This window comes from Balaenoptera physalus, assembly GCF_965194825.1.
Source record: "Balaenoptera physalus genome assembly, chromosome: 5".
Lineage (NCBI taxonomy): Eukaryota > Metazoa > Chordata > Mammalia > Artiodactyla > Balaenopteridae > Balaenoptera > Balaenoptera physalus.
In genome coordinates this window covers 123,799,024-123,826,886 of record NC_138884.1, presented here as the reverse complement: position 1 = coordinate 123,826,886, position 27,863 = coordinate 123,799,024, and the positions used below count along the sequence as shown (strand labels likewise).

General features: G+C 38.6%; 1 protein-coding gene and 1 pseudogene across 33 annotated transcripts in view; both read right to left on the bottom strand.

Moving 5' to 3' along the window:
• The window catches only part of ANK2 (ankyrin 2), a 689,779-nt gene that overhangs the window by 39,588 nt on the left and 622,328 nt on the right, over nt 1-27,863 (bottom strand). For 24 of the 32 annotated variants that reach the window (XM_082462711.1, XM_082462716.1, XM_082462697.1 and 21 more), the window contains 5 exons: nt 10,340-10,564; nt 7,420-7,574; nt 4,677-4,888; nt 3,854-4,058; nt 1,620-1,716 (listed from right to left, as the gene is read on the bottom strand). In XM_082462711.1, coding sequence (XP_082318837.1) covers nt 1,620-1,716; nt 3,854-4,058; nt 4,677-4,888; nt 7,420-7,574; nt 10,340-10,564 — 894 coding nt within the window. Of the gene's footprint in view, nt 1-1,619; nt 1,717-3,853; nt 4,059-4,676; nt 4,889-7,419; nt 7,575-8,564; nt 8,664-10,339; nt 10,565-25,333; nt 25,370-27,863 lie in introns of all 32 variants that reach the window. The other 8 variants (XM_082462713.1, XM_082462700.1, XM_082462721.1 and 5 more) reach the window with 3 other exon arrangements.
• On the bottom strand, nt 12,369-14,065 carry LOC309661319 (ER membrane protein complex subunit 3 pseudogene; annotated as a pseudogene). Its single transcript has one exon. The product of its transcript is annotated as an ER membrane protein complex subunit 3 pseudogene (transcript).

Below are 27,863 nucleotides of genomic sequence, written 5' to 3'. Positions count from 1 at the left end.
TTTCCTTCAGTTCCTGACCCATCTCTCTTCTTCTTTTTAATTGTGATAAAATATACGTAATACAAAACTTAGCATTTTAACCATTCTTAAGGGTGCGATTCATTGGCATTAAGTACGTTTACAATACTGTGCAATATGACCACTCTCCATTTCCAGAACTTTTTCATCATCCCAAACAGAAACACTATACCCATTAAACAATCACTTCAAATTTTCCCCTTCACCTCAGCCCCTGGTAACCTCTATTAAACTTTCCATCTCTATGAATGTGCCTATTCTAGGTACCTCATTTACATGCAATACCTGTCCTTTTGGGTCTGTCCTATTTCATTTACTGTAATGTGTTGAAGGTTCAGCATAGTTCCTGGCTCTTGGCAGGCACTCAATATTACCTTCCTCTTTATACTGATTCAACTATACTTTATTCACTGCTTCTTCAATTGTCTGAAAAACTTAAATTATTAATACAATAACATAATAACTCATGATTTCTTGGTCTATCCTACAAGGCCTTCTGTAAATAATGTTAACCAACATTCCAGCATTATTGCTGAATTAGAGACTCCATTGTTGCCAGCCCCCAATGCCCTTCTGCATCTTGGCTCATGTTACTGTCTTTTCCACTTTTATATATCTGCCTGTTAGGTTCCTACCTATCCCATGAGTCACCTCTTCTCAGACACCCTCTGTGACCACCCTGATGCAAACACCCTCCTCTGAATTCTTTTAGTACCTCTTTTGTACCTTTCCATTCAGAACTTGTCATTTTCTGGCATTAGAGCATGGATGCCTGAGTGGCAGGGCACACTGACACATAGAATCGGAGACTCAAAGTTGAGCCCTCTGGGTGGCTCGAACTATAAACATGTGTCATCTCACCCAGCTACTGCTGTGCACTGTTATTCATGCATCTATCTTTTTTCCCCCCTGAATAAGAATTTAAGCTTTAACCACTCTCAACTTCAGTTTTCTCATCTGTAAAATGGACATAATGCCTCTTGCCTTTCTTAAGTCGCAAAGTTGTTGTAGTAATCAAATTAAATAAATGGGAAAATGCTTGGCAATCCATTAACGATCATGCAAATGAGAACTCATATTAATAAACTGAGTTAGTGTATACACATGCAATAAAACTAAATAGCTTAAGCTTTTTAAAGATGTGTGATACATAAGTGGGCAATATGTAAATGTGCTATGATGCATAAGCATCACCGAAACCTCTAAACTGTTTAAGCAAACCGTGATATACTTTGTGTTTTGGTTATCATTCTGTTGGAAAAAGTAGTTCAGGCTATTTTGTTGACAGCAGGAAATCTATCATTCCTAAGACCTTTGGGACTGGAAAAATTAACAGTGGCTGCTAAAACCAGAGTCTGGGTCATACAGTAATAGCCAACAATCATTTATTTTCTTTAGATTTTAATCTGACTGGCTGTACTTTGTTATTGCATTATCACTATTACATTTACTGGCAGGTCTAGTTTATAATATGAAGGTAAATGCAGACCATATTTAAAACCATACCAAAAAAATGACTTTTAAAGAATGTAAGGAACAAAATAAAAGACATCGGGGGCACACAATTTCACAGTAGGTTTTTCTGTGCAGTATAACCATACCTGGCAGACACATTGGTTGTAAAGGAAACACATTCATTGACAAATGTTAATGGCGTAGTTCCTGTAATATCTTCCCACTGAGCAGGGGTGGTTCCACCTGAAATAATATGATTGTTGAAAAAAATTAGGCAAAACTCCAGACCCTGCATTGTAAAATAAAGTCTTTGTGGTTCTGGCTATGTTCACTCACCCTTCAAGGTGATACATTGGAAGCAAAATGACTAAAAACTGTATGCTAAAAAATGACGCATTGAAAACAAACAGCAAACACCACACTTCACGGAACTAAATTTAAGGGAGGTCATTTGAATAACTGCTTCAAATTACTAGGCACTCTATTCTCTGCCTGACATGCTAAAGCGTTTATTGTAATTGTGAGGCTCTGAAGATAATTTTGAATTATATACAATTGATGATTTTAAAAGATCCTTTGACCAAAGGATCAGGACCAAAGCTGAATGCTTTGTTAAAACAAAAATCCAAATATTCTTTTGTTCTTTAACTTCATATTTTATGCAATTATGTTCAAGAAAGAAAATTTCCCCTCAACTTGTAATTGAAGGCTGGCAAAAAAGTGCTTGGAAAATATTAAGAGCTCAATAAATACTGCAAAGTGAATGAGCAAATGATTGAATGCCAAAGGATGATCTCTGTACGCAGACAAATCACTATGGAGGGTGATGCTGGCTTTTATTTCTACTGAGAAATTAAGTTGGCATAGATAGGACAAAAGTGTCTTCAAGCACTGCAGGAGAAATGTATGTTTGAGATGAAAACAAATGTTGACTAAGGTTTCTTAAAGAAGGGAATGAGTTATCAAACAAAGGTCACGGAAACTTATTCTTGGAGGCCTCTAAAATATACACTGTAAGCAGGACCATAAAATATAACAGAGCAAAACAGAAAAATCCAAACACCTAGGTTAACATATTTGTAAAAATTAATAGATAAATTAAAGAAATTGTTTACTACAAATCCATCCAAAGACAGAGGGCTGGAATAACTAGATCAGATGGTGCCTAGGCCCATGTGGTATCTTCATTTTATCATCTATAAGGGCAGGATGTGCCAAGGACATTTTTCAATCTGACTTGTTTTGCATCCACTCTATTATGCTGCACATTGTAGGAAGGTTAATCATATACACATGGACCAAAAAGTATGGGAAAGATACCCAGGAATGCTATGTAATAACCAGAAATGAGTAATTGGGAGGAGGCCATAGGTGAAGCATATGATTTCCCACTACCCTCATTTTAGTCCATGTACTTTAAAATTATGTCATATTATTAAACTTATGCAGTAAAGTCTCAATGATTTGCTATCAAGAGTACAGAAAAAACATTAATAAGGAAGAATGAAAGAGAGAATAAAAAAAGGGTAAACATTTCTGCTAATATGAAGGAGAAATGAAAAAAAAAATTCTAACAATACTTAAGCAAGCAGAGATGGTCATTATTCCTACTGACAACACTATGAATATTTACTAAAAGCCAATACCATGTAATTATTGTTAATTAGGGAAATTATCAGCCAAATTATGCAGTTCTAACACAGGTTACTTGTATGGATTTTTTACCTCTCACCATTTGTGGTGGTATTATTGGCAGAGACAACCAATATTCTGGGAATGTCTTTCTGGAGTTTGGTAGCTGACTGAAAGCTATTACAACTTCCAATTGAAAAGACCAAAATTCAGTTAATCATTAAAAACCTTCATTTCGTTTTTCCAAAGTTAGGTCAGCAGATCAATGATAAAGACATAACCAATTCCTGGACAGAAAAGTTTGAATTATTGGGTATAATTATTCAAGATATTATTTATTTTTCAACAGGTATAGGATGATGTCTTCAAAGAAGGCTTAAAGCTTGGGTTTTGAGGAATATGGGCTTGGGTTTGAATCTCAACTCTGCTAGATATTTACGGTATAATCTCAGGCAAGTTATAGAACTTCTCTCAATCTTGGTTTCCTTTTCAGCAAAATAGGATTAAAGTTTCCTCACAGGGCTACTGTGGAGATAAAAACAACAATGTATATGAAGTGTCTAAAAGTTTCGCATACAGGCTTTATTTAGTAAATATTAGTTCATTTCCTTTCCCCTAGTTAGAGTGCCTTTCCTGAATTAATGCATATAACCTTGCAGGCATCTTATGACCAAAGTAATTTAATATTTACAACAATCTAAGTTTTTTCTTTCAGAACTTTCTACTACAGTAGTCACATGTGACTCACCTGTGATGCTGCATAGTAATCTTAAGGTTGGTGCATCTCCCCCAAAACCATTCAACATGACATCACTTGAAGCTTTGGGGACAGGAATGGTCATGGTAATTGGCTTGTGAAATTTTCTTCTTCTAGGTTCCAAAGTGACTATAGGGCTGAAGGTAGCTTTGTTGCCTAGGATCTTCTTAACCAACTCATTGTGCATAGGTTGAGCCTTTTAAAAGAAGACAAAAAATTAAAATAAACAATATATTATTATATTCCATGTCAAATTTCTTTTTTTTTTTTTTTTTTTTTAAATTTATTTATTTATGGCTGTGTTGGGTCTTCGTTTCTGTGCGAGGGCTTTCTCTAGTTGTGGCAAGTGGGGGCCACTCTTCATCGCGGTGCGCGGGCCTCTCACTATCGCAGGCTTTCCTGTTGCGGAGCACAGGCTGCAGACGCGCAGGCTCAGTAATTGTGGCTCACGGGCCCAGCCGCTCCGCGGCATGTGGGATCCTCCCAGACCAGGGCTCGAACCCGTGTCCCCTGCACCGGCAGGCAGACTCCCAACCACTGCGCCACCAGGGAAGCCCCCCATGTCAAATTTCTTAATGCATTGCTCTTTATTTCATAAATCAGTTTTCTGGCTTCAAATATGGCAACTGAAAGTTTACTACTGTTACCAAACACTCATCTAAAACTTTATGAGACATGTGATCTCCTAGGGCAGCTTTTGCTCACCCAGGAATAATTTGATTCTTTAGCCATTTAATTCCCATTTGAAAAGCTAATTTTTAATCACTGGAATAAAATCCATGTTCGGTTAACTTGCATCTTGATGTGGGCATACCTGTAGGCCTACACGGATCCGCTTGGTTAGTGCCCCCTCTGGGAAGACGGCCTGCACCTGGGGTACCACTGTGCTGCTCAGCACGCCTCCCTCTGGGCCAATCAGGTTGCTGTCCTGTTTGATGCGAGACACCACTGCAAAGTACTGTGGGAAGTCACGGGTGATGATGCGGCAGATCCGTTTCTTTTCTAGGTCTTCCGGGCTATCCAGCACTGAGACAAGAAATGACCCATCTTCATATAGCAAGGATTTCCTTCTGAAAGCATTCTAGCAGACTCACTGGCATAGTTAATAGTGAACAGGTGTTGTAACAAAACACTTCCTTTTTTAAATAATAGGAAAATTTAAAAAGTAAGGCTATCCTAACAACACCAGAAAAACGACTGCAATCTTTGAAGACCTGTCAGCATTTAGCTGGCGCATTTTCTCTCTTTGTGGAAACTAGGTCTTTCCAGGGCACTGTGAAAGAAAAGCATCTAGTTCTAAATGCGGTATTGCAGGGCTGCCTTTGTAAATGAGGGGGTTTGAGGGCAAACCTGGAATAAAAATGAACCTGTTCTATTCTCGGCTCAACATGATGGAGAGGAAATTTGTTATGGGCTCCTTTTCTTTGCAAATTTCAAAGTTAGCCCAAAAACCAGTTATTGTGGTTTTAAGAAGTAATACGGCCCTTTCAGTTCTCAGGGGAGCAGTGCAGGAATAAAATCTGTCTTGGAAGGGTAAGATTCGTGTTTGTGTGTTCATTCCAGTGGCATGGTTGTCTCTGAGATAATCACTGTGGATATTAAAAGAAAAATCAGTGACTATAAATTCAGGGTTTCAATATTCCCCTGAAACCATTAACTTACCAAACAGATCATCTAACATCAGGAGAATGGGATACTGGGCTCTTTATAAATTGTATTAGTATAAATATGTAGGGCAATACAATAAATCTGACTGGTTTAAAATGCTGAAAATTTGAACTAAGTGGATCACTGAATTTTAAGGGATTATGGAAATTTATTCATTTTTAGAAATCATTTACGATTCTTATAGAGGCATGAACTGCAACCATGTTTTTCTTAACTATTGAATATAACTAGATAGCAAAAGTAAGAAGTCCCAGGATCTGATCATTCATGATTGAAGATCGATGCATTGGCAAATACTAGCTTATACTTATAAAAGAACAGGTTACCACACATAATGAACATAAAAATATACAAATCCGATTCTCTGTTTTAGAATGAGCCTTTTACATATGTAAAAAGTTATAAGAGTGGGTTCCCATCCAAGGACAAGATGGCAGTGTTAATGACAGGTAAATACTTCAGATGGAAATATCCTAGACTAAATGCAAGCAAAAGAAATTGTTTCAAGGAGTAGAAGCAGCTAAATACTGCACAGAACAAGCTTTATCAGTAAGAATCCTGATCTTTTCATCTTGCATGGAAGATGCTGACCTACACATCTAGAAGGCATAATTTCCTCTTCCATCCACCTCTTGGATAGGGTAAGCCTCGTCTCTCTTCTTATTCAATCTCAGCAGGGTGCAGAAAGAAATGTTAGAGCAGCTGCTGTCAGGCTACACTTTACTATTCATGAGCCATACCTGAAGCTACAGCCGGTGGTCCTGGAAGACTGATAAAACTTGACAAACAGCCACACAGCTGTGTGTCTACCTCTGTGCAAACTCTGGTAGGCTCTTGGCACTTAGGCAAAGAACTTGCCCTATTTGTGTAGTTACATAAAGTGCAACATATCTGCAGTTATCAGCACTGAGAGACTTCATCTCTGTGCAACCTCAGGAGGCCTAAGAATGAGCCACCTCCCTCTAGTCAAACTAAGATATTTCAACATGGGGCTAAATGGCCTAAACTGGAATTGGGATTTACAGAGATTAAAGCCCTAATGAAAAATAGGTTCCTTAACTATATGTGTAGGTTTGTATATGAAATTCAACCCTAACTCCCTGTTCAAATTATATATAAAGTGTGAATGAACTTAATTTTCCTATCTCCTTAATAAAAAGTTAAAAATTATATTATCCTATAATGCAGTAGTTATGGTTATATGTAGGTTTTCCTACAGAAAAGCTTAACACTTTTTATCAGTGTCTTAAATATCTAAACGTTCAAGTTAGGCATTTTTTAAAATCATGGATTTATTATCCAGTATCAGTTTGTTTTGTTATGAAACAAAAATATCTATTCTATCTCACGTTTTAGAAAACTTTGCACTAAAGATAGAGATGGGTTGTATCTCTTTATTAAAATGAGATATTTACTATTAACGATTTTATTTTCCCAAATGTAACAAAAGTAAGACTAGACAAATATATTGTATGCTCCAATGCATCACCATTGGAACATACCGGAATACTTGCTGTGGTAAAATAACAAAGGGACACATTAGTTACTAAACCAAACTTGGGTCTGCTTACCCTTGTGCAGTAGAGCCAATCTATTGACACCAGGTTGCGGTGAAGGAAATTGTGGCATTTATTGCAGGTGCCAAACAAGGAGTCTGGGCAGCTAATGCTCAAAAGACCCAGACTCCTTGTTTGGTACCTGCAATAAACACCGCACTTTCCTTCACCACAACCTGGGATCAGTAGATTGGCTTTACTGTGCAAGGACGAGCAGACCCAAGCTGGATTAGGCAACACACACACACACACACACGCCCGTAGGACATAAAGAAACGCATCATTATCATGCTTTCGCTTCAGAATTCTTTTAAAACCTTTAATATGAAGTACCTTCATCCATGCCATTAAGGATTTCATTCAGTTCGTCTTCAGTGTATTCGCAGTAATGCTCTTTCCAGCTGTCCCCATTCTCACTGCGCAGGACAACTAGCTCCCTCTCTTTTCCTCGAAGGGCAGCAAAATGAGGGATCTCCACGATCACAGGCCTGACACAGTAAGGCAGAACATTCAGTGTGGACAGGAGCTAACCAATAGCGAGACAAGCACCTTGACTCTGTCTGTTGCAAAGTGACCTGGAATTCTTCTCTTTCTGGGGACAGAGACCTAGTGGGCCATCCTCTGAAGCCCTGAGGCTAGCAAATGGTCCCACGGTAGCTAGCACTTCACCTCAGGGGCACCAATCGTCACGGACATGCTGCTACCTTAAGCCAATGATGTTTCTCTGTGAGTGCATGTGGCATTCTGGAACTTCTCCTTTGATAAATGTAAGGATAACACATTTAACCAAAAGAAATGTATATGCATATCTATGAGGTGTGCCAATCTCTTAAAACGTTTTCTACAAGGTACAAAGTGACAAAATGGTTTAAGAGGGAAAATGGCTCATATGCTGCGTAATTTGATGTGTTGTAAATGAGGAGATGTCAGAAAAGTCAACTACTTGGTAACTAGAAAGACATGCACTCATGGGATTTTTTTCCTTATATTTTCTCCATTCAAGAAAACAATAGGCATGCGTACACAGTGTGGCCCTAATTGAGCACCTCAGCAGGCAGCCCAATTTGTGTCCAATGCCTATTATATTCAGGATCCAGAACATGCACTGCCCTACTGTTTTTAGGTCGCTCTCAAAATTTAGAGAGGCTTTTGATTTTTCAGTCCAGGTTGCTTTGATACAGACTCCAAATTTATCATAATCACATCATAACTACCACATAGTACAACTAGGTAGATCTCATGCTTTAAACGAAAATGAAGGTCACAGCACTTTAAGGGAAAAGATAGAAAAACATCACTCGAAAATAAAAGTCACATACCACAAGGGTCAGAAATGGTCCACTAAAGATAGGTTATACAGAATTTAAATCATAGAGAGGGACATGTCATGGGCACAATGACAAAAAGAGAAATCATATTGCAGAAGAAAGAGAAGAATGGGGGCCAGCAGCCATCAATTTGTTTTAAGTCACTCCTACCCAAGGAATTTGGTTCCAGGAGGCCCCAGCTGAAGGATGCGGCTGACCAAACTTTCTCCCTCATTAAGTGGGGGAGGAGCCGTTGGCAGGTGAAGTTTACTGAGTACATCCAAAGCAGCAGTGAAGGAAAGAACATAAGTAAGCTTCAGGTGTTGTTTTCCACAGAACCCCAGCATCACCAGCTGATGAACAGGGTGAAGTTTGGTTTCACACTGCATTTGGTTCTGCCCCCTCCATTGGTCACAAAGAGTAAGAACAGAGACCCAGAGTGTACAATGGAGGCACGTGGAAGGAGGGAGCGTGGGGGTCGGATCTGTCCCTACTTAGGTTCACCGCCAGGGCATGAGCCAAAAAAGAAAAAAATATGCTCCACTGGAAAGACAGAGCTGTTGGGGATATAGTAAAAACTCTGACTCCATAGCAAGGCCAGAAGTTTTCATGGATATTCCTCAACAGATGTGACGAGTATTAAAAAGCCTACAACTACCTGCACATGAGGGAGGGGAAAGGACCTGGTACATACAGAATGAAAGGAACCACTGGGGAATTACTCCAACCATAATGGCATCTTCTGATGCAACCCAGAACTTCACAGGCTCCTTCTAAATCTCTGGTCTGTCTGATAGGAGGACATGGGGGGTGGTTTCCATAATTGGGAAATACAGACACACCCCTTTTCACGTGTGAACATAATTTGGAGCAACCTGTTAACAGTTTGCTCCAAATTACAAGGCTTTAGAACATTTCCTGAGTTCTAAAGCAAGAAATCCTCTCCCCAATATGACACTGGCAAAGCAAGAGTTCATGATTAATAGGATTTTCTCCCAGTTTTTGAGCACAAAGAGTTGATATGATGAGACTTAAATACAATTGATTTGTTTCAAAATATTTTGAAACTTGTCCCCCTCCAAAACTTCATCGTTTTGTCAGTTTTCAGCAGTAGCTACTCACTTCTTGGCATACTGAGATACCACTTAATATAATAGCAGCCATACAAACAAACAGAAGAAAGAAGAAATGTTTATTTCTGCTCAAAATTGCTAAAATGAGCATGGTGAAAGTTATTCTTGATTTGGCCCTCTTAATGAACACTATGCCTAAATAAAATGCCAGTATAATTATAAGACTCAAGGTAGCAATTTTGACAACAGAAAAGACAAATCACATAGACTAAATTTTTGGATGTTCTATAAAGAACACTGCTCTCCAAAGTTAAGATAATGATTCTGTTTTGTAACTATACAAGACTTTATGTTTGGAATAGACTAGTACAGTTGACCTTTGAACGACTAGGCAGGTCCACTTATGCCCTGATTTTTTTCAATAGTAAATATTACAGAACCACACGGGCCGACTCTAAGGTGTATGCAAAGTTTCGACTGTGTGGAGGGTCAGCACCTCTAACCCCTGCATTGTTCAAGGGCCAACTGTATTTTTTTCTCTATGACTTCATCACTTAAATCTCAGATTAAAAAAATTCCTACTATCGACCAAAAAGATGACTATTCATATTGGGAGTCTAGCATGTACTATCACATTCAAAGAGAAAGAGTAATAGTTAACCTGAATGTTTAACCCATTAATGCCTTAAAATAAGAGGCATTTAAGTGGAGTCAAGCATTGAGGCATTACTTCCAATTCTTAAAAAAATTTCATAGGGGCCAATCTTCTTTCAAAATGTTTTGACGTACCTTTTTCCATTCCATCCTAGTGATTTCATGTGGAGGACACAAGCTCATCGGTGACTAAGTGGGAGGTTTATCAGAAACCCTTACCCAAGGAACTGAGCACCCGAAGGTCCGACTTCAATCAGGCGACTGGCCAGGCCTTCTCCTTCCACCATTGGAGGCATTGTCGCCAGTCTATGGCGTTTGACCAGTCGGCAGGTGACTCGTGTTGGGGCAGTACATTTCCGAGGCGGAATGATGATGCGGAGCCCATTGTGTCTGCATCCTCGCATAGCACCACCTCGGGCGTCCACCATAAAACTAACCAGGAAACTAAAAATTAAAATAGAAAATTAGATGTGTTGAGAAATATCAATGGCAGATAAACAAGCTTTGTCAAGTTATTTTTTTTTTCCATAATGCTCTGTTCTTAAAACATCTCTCTTTTATTTATATGCATGGTGGCCAAAAATTTGTCCTTAAAAGTTATTTTACTTTATACCGATGCCTTTATTTTAGTTTGGTTGTTGTTTTAATTTTTGTATTTTTTGATCTGTAACTAAAGAAGAGTTCTGATATTTTTGATAATGGTAATATTAAATATAAATTGTAAATTAAAAATATATCCAATTGACTTAGAAAGTAGAATGAAATTACATAAAGAATACTGATGAGTTTCCTTTTGTTATAAATGCAAATACGTTTGCTTCCTTCTATGTGTGTCCTGAAAAATCCATATTTTGAAATAATATAAGGATAGAGCAGAGAGGAAAGACTAAATTGCAGCTTTTCTAAGTAAACTCAACTTGACTTTTAAAAATTACATCTTGTCCAGATCATTTTAGTATAATTCTATGACTTAAAAAAATTCACAGGCCTTCTCCCAAGATCAAACCCATGTACATGCATCCTGCTCCAACATCGTCTTACCCAGGATGCAGGTTTTTAACTCATTACATTCTAAGAAAAAGAGGAAAAGCAAAATAATCAAATGTTTTGGATAGAACCAATTTACTGGTTAAAATGCACTTTTTCACTTCTTACGTAGAAATCTCTCTGCTATACCATTCTAATTGAAGGGGTAGATAGGAAACAAAGATGATAAATACCCTCTATTCTGGGTTTTGAAGTGGGAAAACCTGGGCTCATGCTAATGGAGGATATCTGTGTATCATGATTTTCCCCAAATTATAATAAATTGAATATGGAAAGTCATAGGTAGTAATTTAGAAATGTAAAGGCATCTCTATTATTTTTGCTCCTTTTTTGCCAAGCTAATTACTTGTAAATAGGGGACTAATGATCCAAGGTGACTTGGTTTGTTTATTTTAAGTGTACCAAGAGAAAGGGTTTGTCTTAGCTTTGAAGTTGTTTCCTTTGGGCTGTTTCTGCAGCTTAGTTTGAGTTCTTCTCACTATGTTAGTGTAACACTCATTAAAGACTTGGAAGCACGCATTTGGTCAAGGATGAAAAATTAAATCAGGCAATCTGATGATCATACACATATACACAAAGACACACACAGTGTGCACACCCTTACACAAATAACATTACTGTCTTTCCCAATTCTTACATTTGCAAGCTTTTTATACCAAAACAGAACGAGGAAAGCACCATATAGGTGTATTATGGATCTACTGATAGCTTAACCAGCACAGAACTATACCAGATTCATCACACCTAGATATTGCATGAATGACAACATGTAAAACATTTCAAAGGTGTATCATCAAAGTAAGTTATGGGATAGAAACACAATACATTTATGTTATTTTTAGATAAGTGAAGGAAAAATACCTTAGCATCCTCTTCATAGCAGAACACAACCCATTAAGCATGCTATTACACAGAACCCCTGTTGCTAGTAATACAAATGGATGTGAAGGAGCCCAGAGTGCCTGTCTGAAGCAGGTCGTGCAGGATGAGACCATGAGAAGAGGCGACACACTTCTTCCCATATGCAGGAGCCGGTCTAGACCTACCAATTCATACCCAGTCCTCTAAGTTTTTAGTATGGGACACAAACTGGGGAGTATAATCAACAGTTAAATCCTGAAGTGTGGATATTTCTGGTCTTTATCAAATCACAATGAGAAAATGTTGGCTGCTCTTCTTATTACTAGCGTTTAAGTAGGAATTCTTTTTTCTTTGGATCCCAAGAAAACAGGAGTTCACTGTGGTTTAGAATTCAGAATGACTGTACATAATAATTAGGTTTAACTGACAACACTTTTTCTGAAATTTCTGAATTTTTGCTAAGTTTTATATATTATCACTAGCTTGAGCTCCCCCCTCTCTCTTACTTTTATTACTAGAGTCACCAGAAGGAAAACTTAAAATATTTCAAAAATAGCTGTTTCTGGGCAAGTCACCCAGCACACACTCTTCATGTTTCCTCTGGTCTCAAACATAAAGGGGAACCCGGCTCAGACAAGAACAATCCTTGCTGCACACCCGCTGGCTCATGCATCCCCCTTTTTATTCCAAGAGGCTCCAGCTCAAACAAAAGTTACAAGGTTAAGCGCTACTCCGAGTTCCTGACACAGCTAACCACTGCTTCGTCTTCAAAAAATAGAGGTCTGTAATTCCTTTTTGAACATGGCTTCGAAGTGGAGGTCTTTGGTCATGAGCTCCTTTCTGACACCATCTAGTGCCCACTGGTGGTCCGTCAGCTCCAAAGCTTCCCACTCTGTCTTAAAAGCTTTGTCGGTGTCTGCGGGCATGGCCATGGCTGCTCCAGTCATCTGTTCCTGCATTATCCGTGACCGGTCAGCAGCATTATCTTGGCCCAAAATCACAGAGTAAATGCTCCAAAGCCCAAAGACACTGAGGAAATACCAGGATGCAGAACTCACCCAGGAGGCATCTAATGTGAGTAGTTCAATTTCTTGCTGTAGCATAGGCTTAAAACAGAGGGTCAGTGGAAACAGGACCCTGGTTATGACGAAGCCTGAAAATGTCATGTTGATCCATCAACCAATAAGAATCATAGGGAGGACATTTGTGACATTGCCTTTCATCATGTTGGTGAGCATAATGGGATCAGTCATAGGAGAAGGAGGCACAAACATCCTTTTAGTTGTTGAAGTAATATTTTCGTGTCAGGAAAGACTGCTTGGGAATGTATTTTCATTTTCGCTGAGGACTCTGCTTCGAATTAGGACTTGACTGTCAGAGACTTGTTCCTGGGTGAGCTTCTTGTCACTCTGCAGCAGGATGGACATGTAGTGGCAAACCATGCCCATGAAGAAGGTGATGATAACGATGGGCAGGGCCACCCAGAGGCAGATGTTGGAGTCGAGCAGCAGCTCCGGCCCTGCCATTTTGACAGAGAGCCGGCTCCTGGCCGGTTGTGGCCGGGTTGATCTTCACCAGGGCGCAGGTTGCGGGGCTCCTCATCAAGTTCGCCTCCGGGCCTTCTCACGAACCTCAGCCAGGTGAGCCTAGGACAAAACCACAGCCTCGGCCCTTGCGCCCTGCTCACCACCGGGCCACCAGGCCACCCACTAAGTAGGAATTCTTAAAAAATTATTTTCGGGGGAGTCGGAGAAGATGGCAGAAGAGTAAGATGCGGAGATCACCTTCCTCCCCACAGATACATCAGAAATACATCTACACGTGGAACTGCTCCTATAGAACACTCACTGAACGCTGGCAGAAGAACTCAGACCTCCCAAAAGGCAAGAAACTCCCCACATACCTGGGAAGTGCAAAAGAAACAAGAAAAAACAGAGACAAAAGAATAGGGACGGGACCTGCACCAGTGGGAGGGCGCTGTGAAGGAGGAAAGGTTTCCACACACTAGGAAGCCCCTTCACGGGAGGAGACGGCGGGTGGCAGAGGGGGGAAGCTTCAGAGCCACGGAGGAGAGCGCAGCAACAGGGGTGCGGAGGGCAAAGTGGAGAGATGCCTGCACAGAGGATCTCACGGAGGATCGGTGCCGACCAGCACTCATGAGCCCGAGAGGCCTGTCTGCTCGCCCGCCAGGGCGGGCGGGGGCTGGGAGCTGAGGCTTGGGCTTCGGAGGTCAGATCCCAGGGAGAGGACTGGGGTTGGCTGCGTGAACACAGCCTGAAGGGGTCTAGTGCGCCACAGCTAGCCGGGAGGGAGTCCGGGAAAAAGTCTGGACCTGCCGAAGAGGTCCCCTCTTCTTCCCTCTTTGTTTCCTGGTGTGCGAGGAGATGGGATTAAGAGCGCCGCTTAAAGGAGCTCCAGAGATTGGCGCAAGCCGCGGCTATCAGCGCGGACCCCAGAGACAGGCATGGGATGCTAAGGCTGCTGCTGCCGCCACCAAGAAGCCTGTGTGTGAGCACAGGTCACTCTCCACACCTCCCTTCCCGGGAGCCTGTGCAGCCCGTCACTGCCAGGGGCCCGTGATCCAGGGACAACTTCCCCGGGAGAACGCACGGCACGCCTCACGCTGCTGCAACGTCACGCCGGCCTCTGCCGCTGCAGGCTTGCCCCACATCCGTACCCCTCCCTCCTCCCGGCCTGAGTGAGCCAGAGCCCCCGAATCAGCTGTTCCTTTAACCCCGTCCTGTTTGAGCGAAGAGCAGATGCCCTCAGGCGACCTACACGCAGAGGTGGGGCCAAATCCAAAACTGAACCTCGGGAGCTGTGTGAACAGAGAAAGGGAAATCTCTCCCAGCAGCCTCAGGAGCAGCGGATTAAATCTCCACAATCAACTTGATGTACCCTGCATCTGTGGAATACCTGAATAGACAACGAATCATCCCAAAGTGAGGAGGTGGACTTTGGCAGCAAGATATATTATTTTTTCTCCTTTTCCTCTTTTTGTGAGTGTGTATGTGTATGCTTCTGTGGGAGATTTTGTCTGTATAGCTTTGCTTTCACCATTTGTCCTAGGGTTATATCCGCCCATTTTTGTTTTTGTTTTTTTTTTACTTTTTAAAAAAATTTTTTCTTAATAATTATTTTTTATTTTAATAACTTTATTCTATTTTATCTTTATTTTATTTTATTTTATCCTCTTTCTTTCTTTCCTTCTATATTTTCTCCCTTTTATTCTGAGCCGTGTGGATGAAAGGCTCCTGGTGCTCCAGCCAGTAGTCAGTGCTGTGCCCCTGAGGTGGGAGAGCCAACTATTCAGGACACTGGTCCACAAGAGACCTTCCAGCTCCACATAATATCAAATGGTGAAAATCTCCCAGAGATCTCCATCTCAACACCAAGACCCAGCTTCACTCAATGACCAGTAAACTACAGTGCTGGACACCCTATGCCAAACAACTAGCAAGACAGGAACACAACCCCACCCATTAGCAGAGAGGCTGCCTAAAATCATAATAAGGCCACAGACACCCCAAAACACACCACCAGACGTGGACCTGCTCACCAGAAAGACAAGACCCAGCCTGATCCACAAGACCACAGGCACTAGTCCCCTCCAATAGGAAGCCTACACAACCCACTGAAGCAACCTTAGCCACTGGGGACAGACACCAAAAACAACGGGAACTATGAACCAGCAGCCTGAGAAAAGGAGACCCCAAACACAGTAAGATAAGCAAAATGAGAAGACAGAAAAACACACAGCAGATGAAAGAGCAAGGTAAAAACCCACCAGTCCTAACAAATGAAGAGGAAATAGGCAGTCTACCTGAAAAAGAATTCAGAATAATGATAGTAAAGATGATCCAAAATCTTGGAAATAGAATAGACAAAATGCAAGAAACATTTAACAAGGACCTAGAAGAACTAAAGAGCAAACAAGCAATGATGAACAACACAATAAATGAAATTAAAAATACTCTAGAAGGGATCAATAGCAGAATAACTGAGGCAAAAGAACGGATAAGTGACCTGGAAGATAAAATAGTGGAAATAACTACCGCAGAGCAGAATAAAGAAAAAAGAATGAAAAGAACTGAGGACAGCCTCAGAGACCTCTGGGACAACATTAAATGCACCAACGTTCGAATTATAGGGGTCCCAGAAGAAGAAGAGAAAAAGAAAGGGACTGAGAAAATATTTGAAGAGATTATAGTTGAAAACTTTCCTAATATGGGAAAGGAAATAGTTAATCAAGTCCAGGAAGCACAGAGAGTCCCATACACGATAAATCCAAGGAGAAACACACCAAGACACATATTAATCAAACTATCAAAAATTAAATACAAAGAAAACATATTAAAAGCAGCAAGGGAAAAACAACAAATAACACACAAGGGAATCCCCATTAGGTTAACAGCTGATCTTTCAGCAGAAACTCTGCAAGCCAGAAGGGAGTGGCAGGACATATTTAAAGTGATGAAGGAGAAAAAAAACCTACAACCAAGATTACTCTACCCAGCAAGGATCTCATTCAGATTTGATGGAGAAATTAAAACCTTTACACACAAGCAAAAGCTGAGAGAGTTCAGCACCACCAAACCAGCTTTATGACAAACGCTAAAGAAAGTTCTCTAGGCAAGAAACACATGAGAAGGAAAAGACCTACAATAACAAACCCAAAACAATTCAGAAAATGGGAACAGGAACATACATATCGATAATTACCTTAAATGTAAATGGATTAAATGCTCCCACCAAAAGACACAGACTGGCTGAACGGATACAAAAACAAGACCCGTATATATGCTGTTTACAAAAGACCCACTTCAGACCTAGGGACACATACAGACTGAAAGTGAGGGGATGGAAAAAGATACTCCATGTAAATGGAAATCAAAAGAAAGTTGGAGCAGCAATTCTCATATCAGACAAAATAAACTTTAAAACAAAGACTATTACAAGAGACAAAGAAGGACACTACATAAAGATCAAGGGATCGATCCAAGAAGAAGATATAACAATTGTAAATATTTATGCACCCAACATAGGAGCACCTCCATACATAAGGCAAATACAAACAGCCATAAAAGGGGAAATCGACAGTAACACAATCATAGTAGGGGACTTTAACACCCCACTTTCACCAATGGACAGATCATCCAAAATGAAAATAAATAAGGAAGCAAAAGCTTTAAATGATACATTAAACAAGATGGACTTAATTGATATTTATAGGACATTCCATCCAAAAACAACAGAATACACATTTTTCTCAAGTGCTCATGGAACATTCTTCAGGATAGATCATATCTTGGGTCACAAATCAAGCCTTGGTAAATTTAAGAAAATTGAAATCGTATCAAGTATCTTTTCCGACCACAGTGCTATGAGACTAGATATCAATTACAGGAAAAGATCTGTCAAAAATATAAATACATGGAGGCTAAACAATAAACTACTTAATAACCAAGTGATCACTGAAGAAATCAAAGAGGAAATCAAAAAATACCTAGAAACAAATGACAATGGAGACAGGATGACCCAAAACCTATGGGATGCAGCAAAAGCAGTTCTAAGAGGGAAGTTTATAGCAATACAATCCTACCTTAAGAAACAGGAAACATCTCAAATAAACAACCTAACCTTGCACCTAAAGCAATTAGAGAAAGAAGAACCAAAAAACCCCAAAGTTAGCAGAAGGAAAGAAATCATAAAGATCAGATCAGAAATAAATGAAAAAGAAATGAAGGAAACGATAGCAAAGATCAATAAAACTAAAAGCTGGTTCTTGGAGAAGATAAACAAAGTTGATAAACCATTAGCCAGACTCATCAAGAGAAAAAGGGAGAAGACTCAAATCAATAGAATTAGAAATGAAAAAGGAGAAGTAACAACTGACACTGCAGAAATACAAAGGATCATGAGAGATTACTACAAGCAACTCTATGCCAATAAAATGGACAACCTGGAAGAAATGGACAAATTCTTAGAAATGCACAACCTGCCAAGACTGAACCAGGAAGAAATAGAAAATATGAACAGACCAATCACAAGCACTGAAATTGAAACTGTGATTAAAAACCTTCCAACAAACAAAAGCCCAGGACCAGATGGCTTCACAGGCGAATTCTATCAAACATTTAGAGAACAGCTAACACCTATCCTTCTCAAACTCTTCCAAAATATAGCAGAGGGAGGAACACTCCCAATCTCATTCTATGAGGCCACCATCACCGTGATACCAAAACCAGACAAAGATGTCACAAAGAAATAAAACTACAGGCCAATATCACTGATGAACATAGATGCAAAAATCCTCAAAAAATACTAGCAAACAGAATCCAATAGCACATGAAAAGGATCATACACTATGATCAAGTGGGGTTTATTCCAGGAATGCAAGGATTCTTCAATATACGCAAATCAATCAATGTGATACACCATATTAAAAAATTGAAGGAGAAAAGCCATATGATCATCTCAATAGATGCAGAGAAAGCTTTCGACAAAATTCAACACCCATTTATGATAAAAACCCTGCAGAAAGTAGGCATAGAGGGAACTTTGCTCAACACAGTAAAGGCCATATATGACAAACCCACAGCCAACATCGTCCTCAATGGTGAAAAACTGAAACCATTTCCACTAAGATCAGGAACAAGACAAGGTTGCCCACTCTCACCACTATTATTCAACATAGTTTTGGAAGTTTTAGCCACAGCAATCAGAGAAGAAAAAGAAATAAAAGGAATCCAAATCCGAAAAGAAGTTCACTGTTTGCAGACGACATGATACGATACACAGAGAATCCTAAAGATGCTACCAGAAAACTACTAGAGCTAATCAATGAATTTCATAAAGTAGCAGGATACAAAGTTAATGCACAGAAATGTCTGGCATTGCTATACACTAATGATGAAAAACCTGAAAGTGAAATTAAGAAAACACTCCCATTTACCACTGCCACAAAAAGAATAAAATATCTAGGAATAAACCTACCTAAGGAGACAAAAGACCTGTGTACAGAAAATTATAAGACACTAATGAAAGAAATTAAAGATGATACAAATGGATGGAGAGATATACCATGTTCTTGGATTGGAAGAATCAACATTGTGAAAATGACTCTACTACCCAAAGCAATCTACAGATTCAAGGCAATCCCTATCAAACTACCACTGGCATTTTTCACAGAACTAGAACAAAAAATTTCACAATTTGTATGGAAACACAAAAGATCCCGAATAGCCAAAGCAATCTTGAGAACGAAAAATGGAGCTGGAGGAATCAGGCTCCCTGACTTCAGACTATACTACAAAGCTACAGTAATCAAGACAGTATGGTACTGGCACAAAAACAGAAATACAGATCAATGGAACAGGATAGAAAGCCCAGAGATAAACCCACACACATATGGTCACCTTATCTTTGATAAAGGAGGCAAGAATATACAGTGGAGAAAAGACAGCCTCTTCAATAAGTGGTGCTGGGAAAATTGGACAGGTACATGTAAAAGCATGAAATTAGAGCACTCCCTAACACCATACACAAAAATAAACTCAAAATGGATTAAAGACCTAAATGTAAGGCCAGACACTATCAAACTCTTAGAGGAAAACATAGGCAGAACACTCTATGACATAAATCACAGCAAGATCCTTTTTGACCCACCTCCTAGAGAAATGGAAATAAAAACAAAAATAAACAAATGGGACCTAATGAAACTTAAAAGCTTTTGCACACCAAAGGAAACCATAAACAGGACCAAAAGACAACCCTCAGAATGGGAGAAAATATTTGCAAATGAAGCAACTGACAAAGGATTAATCTCCAAGATTTACAAGGAGCTCATGCAGCTCAATCACAAAAAAACAAACAACCCAATCCAAAAATGGGCAGAAGACCTAAATAGACATTTCTCCAAAGAAGATATACAGATTGCCAACAAACACATGAAAGAATGCTCAACATCATTAATCATTAGAGAAATGCAAATCAAAACTACAATGAGATATCATCTCACACCAGTCAGAATGGCCATCATCAAAAAATCTAGAAACAATAAATGCTGGAGAGGGTGTGGAGAAAAGGGAACACTCTTGCACTGTTGGTGGGAATGTAAATTGATACAGCCACTATGGAGAACAGTATGCAGGTTCCTTAAAAAACTAAAAATAGAACTACCATACAACCCAGCAATCCCACTACTGGGCATATATCCTGAGAAAACCATAATTCATAAAGAGTCATGTACCAAAATGTTCATTGCAGCTCTATTTACAATAGCCAGGACATGGAAGCAACCTACGTGTCCATCAACAGATGAATGGATAAAGAAGATGTGGCACATATATACAATGGAATATTACTCAGCCATAAAAAGAAACGAAATTGAGATATTTGTAGTGAGGTGGATGGACCTAGAGTCTGTCATACAGAGTGAAGTAAGTCAGAAAGAGAAAAACAAATACCATATGCTAACACATATATATGGAATCTAAGAAGAAAAAAAAAAAAAGGGTCATGAAGAACCTAGGGGTAAGACCGGAATAAAGACACAGACCTACTAGAGAATGGACTTGAGGATATGGGGAGGGGGAAGGGTAAGCTGTGACAAAGTGAGAGAATGGCATGGACATATATACACTACCAAACGTAAAATAGATAGCTAGTGGGAAGCAGCTGCATAGCACAGGGAGATCAGCTCGGTGCTTTGTGACCACCTAGAGGGGTGGGATAGGGAGAGTGGGAGGGAGGGAGATGCAAGAGGGAAGAGATATGGGAACATATGCATATGTATAACTGATTCACTTTGTTATAAAGCAGAAACTAACACGCCATTGTAAAGCAATTATACTCCAATAAAGATGTTAAAAAAATTTATTTTCTATTTGCTTTTTAAAATGCACTATTGCTCAAAAGAATGAGAGAACTGGTAACGCTTCTAGATGACTATAAAGGTTTCTTTTCCATTTTACTATTTTCTTTTGACTATGATATTTATGTTGATTTTTATAAAAACTAGAAAAAAGTGACTTAAGTTTCAACCAGTGCTGTTCCAAACTCATTGCTACGTTTCTGACTTTCTCTACTTTCTCTGATTTTGTTTCATCTTTTGAATACTAGCAGCACTGGTGAAGAACAGGGACTCAAACTAGTAAGGAACTGTAATACATCTGCTTAATATTATCAATCTTCAATACTATTTGTACCATTTGAAGCCATTTAGGGAATTTCCTATTTCATGTTACATGCTGTTATATTTCCACTATGTTTATTCCAGTGACGGCTTATGGCCTATATAACATCTCCATTTAGAATATCTTCTAGAGGTGCATTCTCTAAGGCAGGGGTCCCCAACCCCTGGGCCATGAACCGGTATCTGTCCATGGCTTGTTAGGAACGAGGCTGCACAGCAGGAGGTGAGCGGCGGGCAAATGAGTGAAGCTTCATCTGTATTTACAGCCGCTCCCCATCGCTTGCATTACTGCCTGAGCTCCGCCTCCTGTCAGCATTATGGTGAGTTGTGTAATTATTCCATTATATATTACAATGTAATAATAATAGAAATAAAGGGCACAATAAATGTAATGCACTTGAATCATCCCAAAACCATCCCCCTGACCACTGTCTGTGGAAAAACTGTCTTCCATGAAACTGGTCCCTGGTGCCAAAAACGTTAGAGACCGCTGCTCTAAGGAATGAATTGAAGTAGCTATGTTCTTGGCTGTAACAATGTTAAAGTAACTATATGTTTGATGACTTTCTCTGATTTTGTGTCATTGACTGATCCTTTTAAAATTCTCTTTTGTTCTCATTTACTCCATAATTTCCACACCCCTTTTCATGCAACAATTTGTTACTCTCCTAGTAAATGCCAGGTGCCCTGCTAGGAACTGAGTGAGAATACAGAAAGTAAAGACGTAGTTGCTGCTGCCAAGATGCTCACAGTCTAAGCCCCAAATGTCACATGATGGTTTCACTTACTCAGAATCACTTACTTTCCTGGTCAATGAGAAATGAATTAAACCATATATAGGAGCCATATTAGTGCCACAATGGCAATGACCTTGTTCTCCATATTTCTTCCTGTGTCCCCCCAGTGCCTAGCACAATGTAAATAGAGCACATAGTAGGTAGTTAATAAATAATTGTTGAATAGTGAATGAATGGAAGAGTGAAAGTGGTAAGTTGTGAGAAGATAGTAAAAATGAACAAAAATGTTTACAAATTTAGCAAGAAAACACCCTAAGCCAATCAGACTCAAATAATGTAACTGCGGAATAAACAACTAATTAAAAAGCTGACTATGTAGAATTGTATACTAAAAGAAGTCTTTTCTTCAAATAAGAGGGAATAAGAGAAATAATGATTCAAGTTTATATCTAGTGCTGATAAAAAATCTTTTAGATAAAAGTCAACATGCTAATCATTAATCCCAATAGTTTGTAATATAAAATTGGGTTAGCATTTGAGCATTTTCATTTAAAAAGATCAGATTCAAAAGGTGTCACTATTTGGATAGGTAGTAGAATTAGTGGACAGTTATTTTGTGATGTATAAAACAATTTCAAGGGATGTCCCTGATGGCACAGTGGTTAAGAATCTGCCTGTCAATGCAGGGGACACGGGTTCGAGCCCTGATCTGGGAAGGTCCCACATGCCGTGAAGCAACTAAGCCCGTGCGCCACAACTACTGAGCCTGCGCTCCAGAGCCTGCGAGCCACAACTACAGAGCCCGCGTGCCACAATTACTGAACCCCGCGTGCCTAGAGCCCATGCTCCTCAACGAGAGAAGCCACCGCAATGAGAAGCCCATGCACCACTATGAAGAGTAGCCCCCGCTCGCCACAACTAGAGAAAGCCCTCGCGCAGCAACCAAGACCCAAAGCAGTCAAAAATAAATAAATGAAATAAAGTTATTAAAAAAAACACAATTTCAAAAAAGCAAAAAGCAGATTATAAGAGACCGTTTACTTTTTTTGGTACCATAGGAAAAAGTGAAAGGTTGGAAAGGAGGGAATCATGAGATGAATCAGTTCACATGCTAGGTTTGATTAAGTAAATATGATTTTCTCATATTTTCAGATTAAAAATGGGACAAGATAATGCCTATAAACAGTTGGAGATGAAAGGAGTTGAAGTAAAAACATGTAATTAAGTATGCACAGAGGTATCATATATGGATTAAAGCTCAGCTCCACCGTTTGCGAGCACTGACTAAAGCCTCATCTGTCAATGAAGGATAATCATACCACCACTTAAGGGCAGGGTGAGGATGAAATCATGTGCGGGTAAAGCACATAGAATTCAATAAATGCTTGTTCCCATCATTTTCCTTTCCTGGCACCCATAGGATTTTATATATTTTGACTGTCTTAAAAATTATAGTATAATATAATACCTAAAAAATAAACAGAGAAACTAACGTTTATTAAATACCTGCAATGAACCCGGAACTTTGCTAAAGCAGTTTAATATGGAGTTTTCATTGGTTTATGAACTGTACTATTCAAAGAAGATATAAAAATACTATTATCACAGAGCACAAGATAATGCAGCAAGTACCATGCTCTTTCCTGGATCCAACTCTGATCTATCAAGAGATGTATCCCTGTCTTGAATTATTGCTGTAACCTCGGGCAAGTCACTTAACATCTTTAGGTTTCAGTTTTCTCATCCATAACATGAGAGACATTAAATTCTTAAACTCTAAGGTGGCCTTCTGGTGTTCTAATTCTAACTAGGGTAGGCAACCTATTTGAATATTCCATTTCAGATGTTCTGGAAGCATTCCTATTTGGAAAATAAACTGCTACTCCTGAATGAAATATACACTATTTTTGCTGTATGGTTAAAACAGTCAAGGAGCAGTTTTGCAGAAAATGTATACACATACTGCACTAAACATTGACTTCAGACTGTACAGACAAAAAACATCACGTAACATACTCGGCTTTAATTGTATATCTTACTCTCCAAATGAAATTCAACAATCATGCAAAGTAGAAACTCTTATTGAAGTTTTCTAAATTGTGAGATACGATGTTATCACAATTTAAAAGGAATAAAAGCAAAAGCAATCCACCATTATTATGCAGATGACTTGCCTAGGAATACGTAGTTGATTAGCTACACAGGTACATGCTTCAGAGGAGGTAGCAGAAAACAATGATTCTGCACTTTTGAGGACTATATCCTCCACCCCAAAAGTTATGAATCCTTAGGTTTACTTTTAATTCATCCAGGACTATGGGGTGGGGACGGGGAGGAGACTGCAGCATTCAGTTAGTTATTGATTGAAAATAGGGGAAAAAATGTCATCAGGGTGCTTCAGTGATCCCCATAAACATAGCAAGAGGGCCTTAACTTAAATCTGATTTCTGGGGTACTATGAGAAAACCATATCATGAGCTCTTTCTCCTCTATAATTTCCTTAATTCCTTCCCAATCTTTGAAATTCCATGAACTGAAAAACTGATGAAAAACGGCTTTGAAAAAAGTGTCTCAAACTTGTTAAAATCACCAAAAGAGTATTTATCACTCACTATGTTCATGTATGGAAACATAATATTTAGTGTGTATTTCAGAAAAAAGTAAAAGAATGGATGTAAATTTTTCAAAGTTGAAAACTGTTTTATTTGTAGACCATCTTTAGTATCATGATGGGTGACTGTAAAATTAAATACAATAATCAGCAGTTTGATAAGAACCTTTAAAAATAACTTTATTAAAATAAAATAGAATAATAATGGATTTTTTAGAACACTGGAATCATTCTATAGCACAATTTGTAAAATATCAAAAGGCTGCATTTAAAGTAGTACTAGCAAGCAAATGCACTATTAATAAACTTTCAGCCCTTGGTTCACCTAGAATATAGTTTAAAAAAAAACTCTGCTAAGTGACACTTAAAATCATAACCTTTACTATAACTTGAAAATAGCTCAACCAATTTGCATAATTGCTGGAATAGCATTTTCCAGCTCTATGTAGCACTTGTTCTCACAAAAGAAGCTGAGATATGGAGACCCATGACCAAGACAGGCTCTCACTTTAGGTCTACATTCATTTTGGTACAACCCCACCTAATTTCCAACAAAATAAGAAATACCCACTTTCTCTTTACCATATGGCCATGATTTGGAGAAAACACATTATTCTCCCTCGCACTCTCTCTCTCTCTCTCTCTCTGGCTAGGTATGGTCACACTAAAGCATCCTGAGGCAGGGTATATGCAGAAGGAAATGACAAAAGGAGGAGAGGAAGAGGCAACATGTTCAGAGAAAGAATTATGCAGAAGTTCACCTGCTGTTGTCACGATCAAGACATGGAGAGGTGCGGCTGCAACAGAATAGATACTTTAGCACAGAGAAGGAATGGATAACGTGAAATATAAAGAAGGAAATCAGAAGTGACTTTCAACTGAGATATATTATTTATATACCAATACCATATTCATTGAAAAAAAGATGGAAATACAAATGAGATACAGCTCTATGCAAATGCTGAGAGAAGAGCCAGGTACGGGGGCTCTGTAGCAACTCCCAGGTTAGGGAACTGGGATATTATAAAATCCCTGGACATGGATTTGTAGCCTTATTCAATTCTGGCTTACGTGGGCACTTAAAATCTAAATGTCCAAGAAGCTACAAAGCATCGAAGGGCATTATAACGAGAGTTACAAAGTTTTCGATTTGATGGACATAGTTTTGCCTCCAAAGCTTTTCTTTCATACTTTCAAAATAATGGTAATGACCTTTTGGGCTCCTACAGAAGAAATGCAAACAGAAAAGGCACAATTTGAAAAATAGCTCCAATGACACACAATAGCGTAAACTATAAGGCAGAGTAGGTAACATTAATTACCTACTAGTAAGTAACAAAAACTATGCAAACAAAATCTTAGTGATTTTTTCAAGACTTTCACTCCCTGTTTCGGGGATTGCTGTCTTCCTCGCTGGTCATATTGTTGAATCCCACTTTACAGTCCTGCCTTTCACTCCTCTTCTACCTGAGTCTGCTCTTCCTCAAAACACTCCATACGTTTTTCACAGAGTCCACTTGGGTTTTCAACACCTGATGATATACAAATCCTTTGGACCAGAAACCTAGCCTTACAAAACAGTTGTTTTGCTACTTATAACATAATTTTCTTCATCCAGAAGAATTTACCTTCATGTACCTTTAAAAAAAAGAGTGTTTGAAATACACTAACAGCTAAATTAACTACTATATATACTTAGATAAATATTAACATTTTCAAATGAGAAACAGCTTTAACTTCCTTGAGTTTCAAATATCACCTTCCACTATTTGAGCTAACATCTTTACATTTTTTTTTTAAATAGACTATATTTTTTAGAGTAGTTTTAGGTTCACAGCAGAACCATCTTCAACATGTTTTTATGAAAAAGAAGTCCTTTAAAAGATTACTTTCTTATTGACTTCTAGTTATCATATCTTATAGTATAACATCATGAATTGACATTTATTTGTTGGCACTTGGTTGTTATTAGAAACAATCAAAATAAAATATAAAAATAAAGACTTTTGAAATAATAATATTTCAAATGAGTCACAAAACTAGCTCTCACTAGGAACTTGTGCCTTACATCTGTTGATTCATTAGCACTTATGAAATAGGGAAGAACTGTAAAATTCAAATTCTTGTCCAACCTTGTGTTGGATGTGATTATGACTGGGATACTAAAAATAATAATTGTTGGTTAGACTGTGAATCAGTAAGGCAACTTCTTCAAGAACAACAACAAAAATATTACTGTCAGCCTTTCTTTTGCTAGCTATTGGCTGTATCTATTGGTCAGAACAGATTTTTTAATCACTGATACCTATTCTCCTATAGTGACAGACATTAGTCATTGGAAACAGTAGAAGTAAAAGAAAATCACTAATAGTGCTTATTGGTAGAAGCTGTGTCTTCCATTAATCTAAAATCCCTTTATCTAATCTAATAGAACATTATACATCAAATTAGTGGCATATGCATATAAAAGTTAACTTTATTATCCCTTCTATCAAAAAAATTTTTTTTCTTACATTTTGGGCAGATTTTGAAGTGGCTTAGGAATTCACCCAATTAATTAAAGAGAAACTCAGTTCCTTGAAAACTATATAAAAACTATTACACAGGAATCTGGTGTATAATGAATAAAATTACATGTCATTGTTACAGGATAGATTATGAATGTTATTCATATACATTCATATCATGGTAGCTTTCAAATACCATCACCCTCAGAATCATTGAGTTTTCAGTGGTAACTACCCATCCTCTTAGAGTCATCTTTTGCACTGTGTTCATTCAAATACTATAGTAGAGACACAACTTTATGATAGATTACCTGATTAAAAATAATAAGTCAAACACTGCCATTATGAACTGTACCACATTGGCTATTGTCATTTAGAGGATTCAGAATACATTTTGTTTCACTGATTTGGAATTTGCTAAAGATGTGGAAAATGTGTATGGGGATTGTATAAATACTAATGGCTATAATCTATTGAGTACTTATTCTTTCTAGGTAAAATACTAACTACTTAAGAAGCATCTAATCCTTAAAGCTCCACTATGGAATTCATAATATAACGTTCATCTTATAGGTAAGTAAACTGAAACTTATATATTTTATACAACTTGCCCAGTGTCACATATTGAGTGTCAGGGCCAGGATCTGAATTCTGATTGATCTGATTCCAAACACACTCTTAACCATCATGTTCTCTCTCTTCCAGAGATTGTCTTCCAAGTTCAAATAACAACACATAGGTGTGTTTCTTAAAGGGAGTGGCTAGGTTTTACTCATCTATTTTC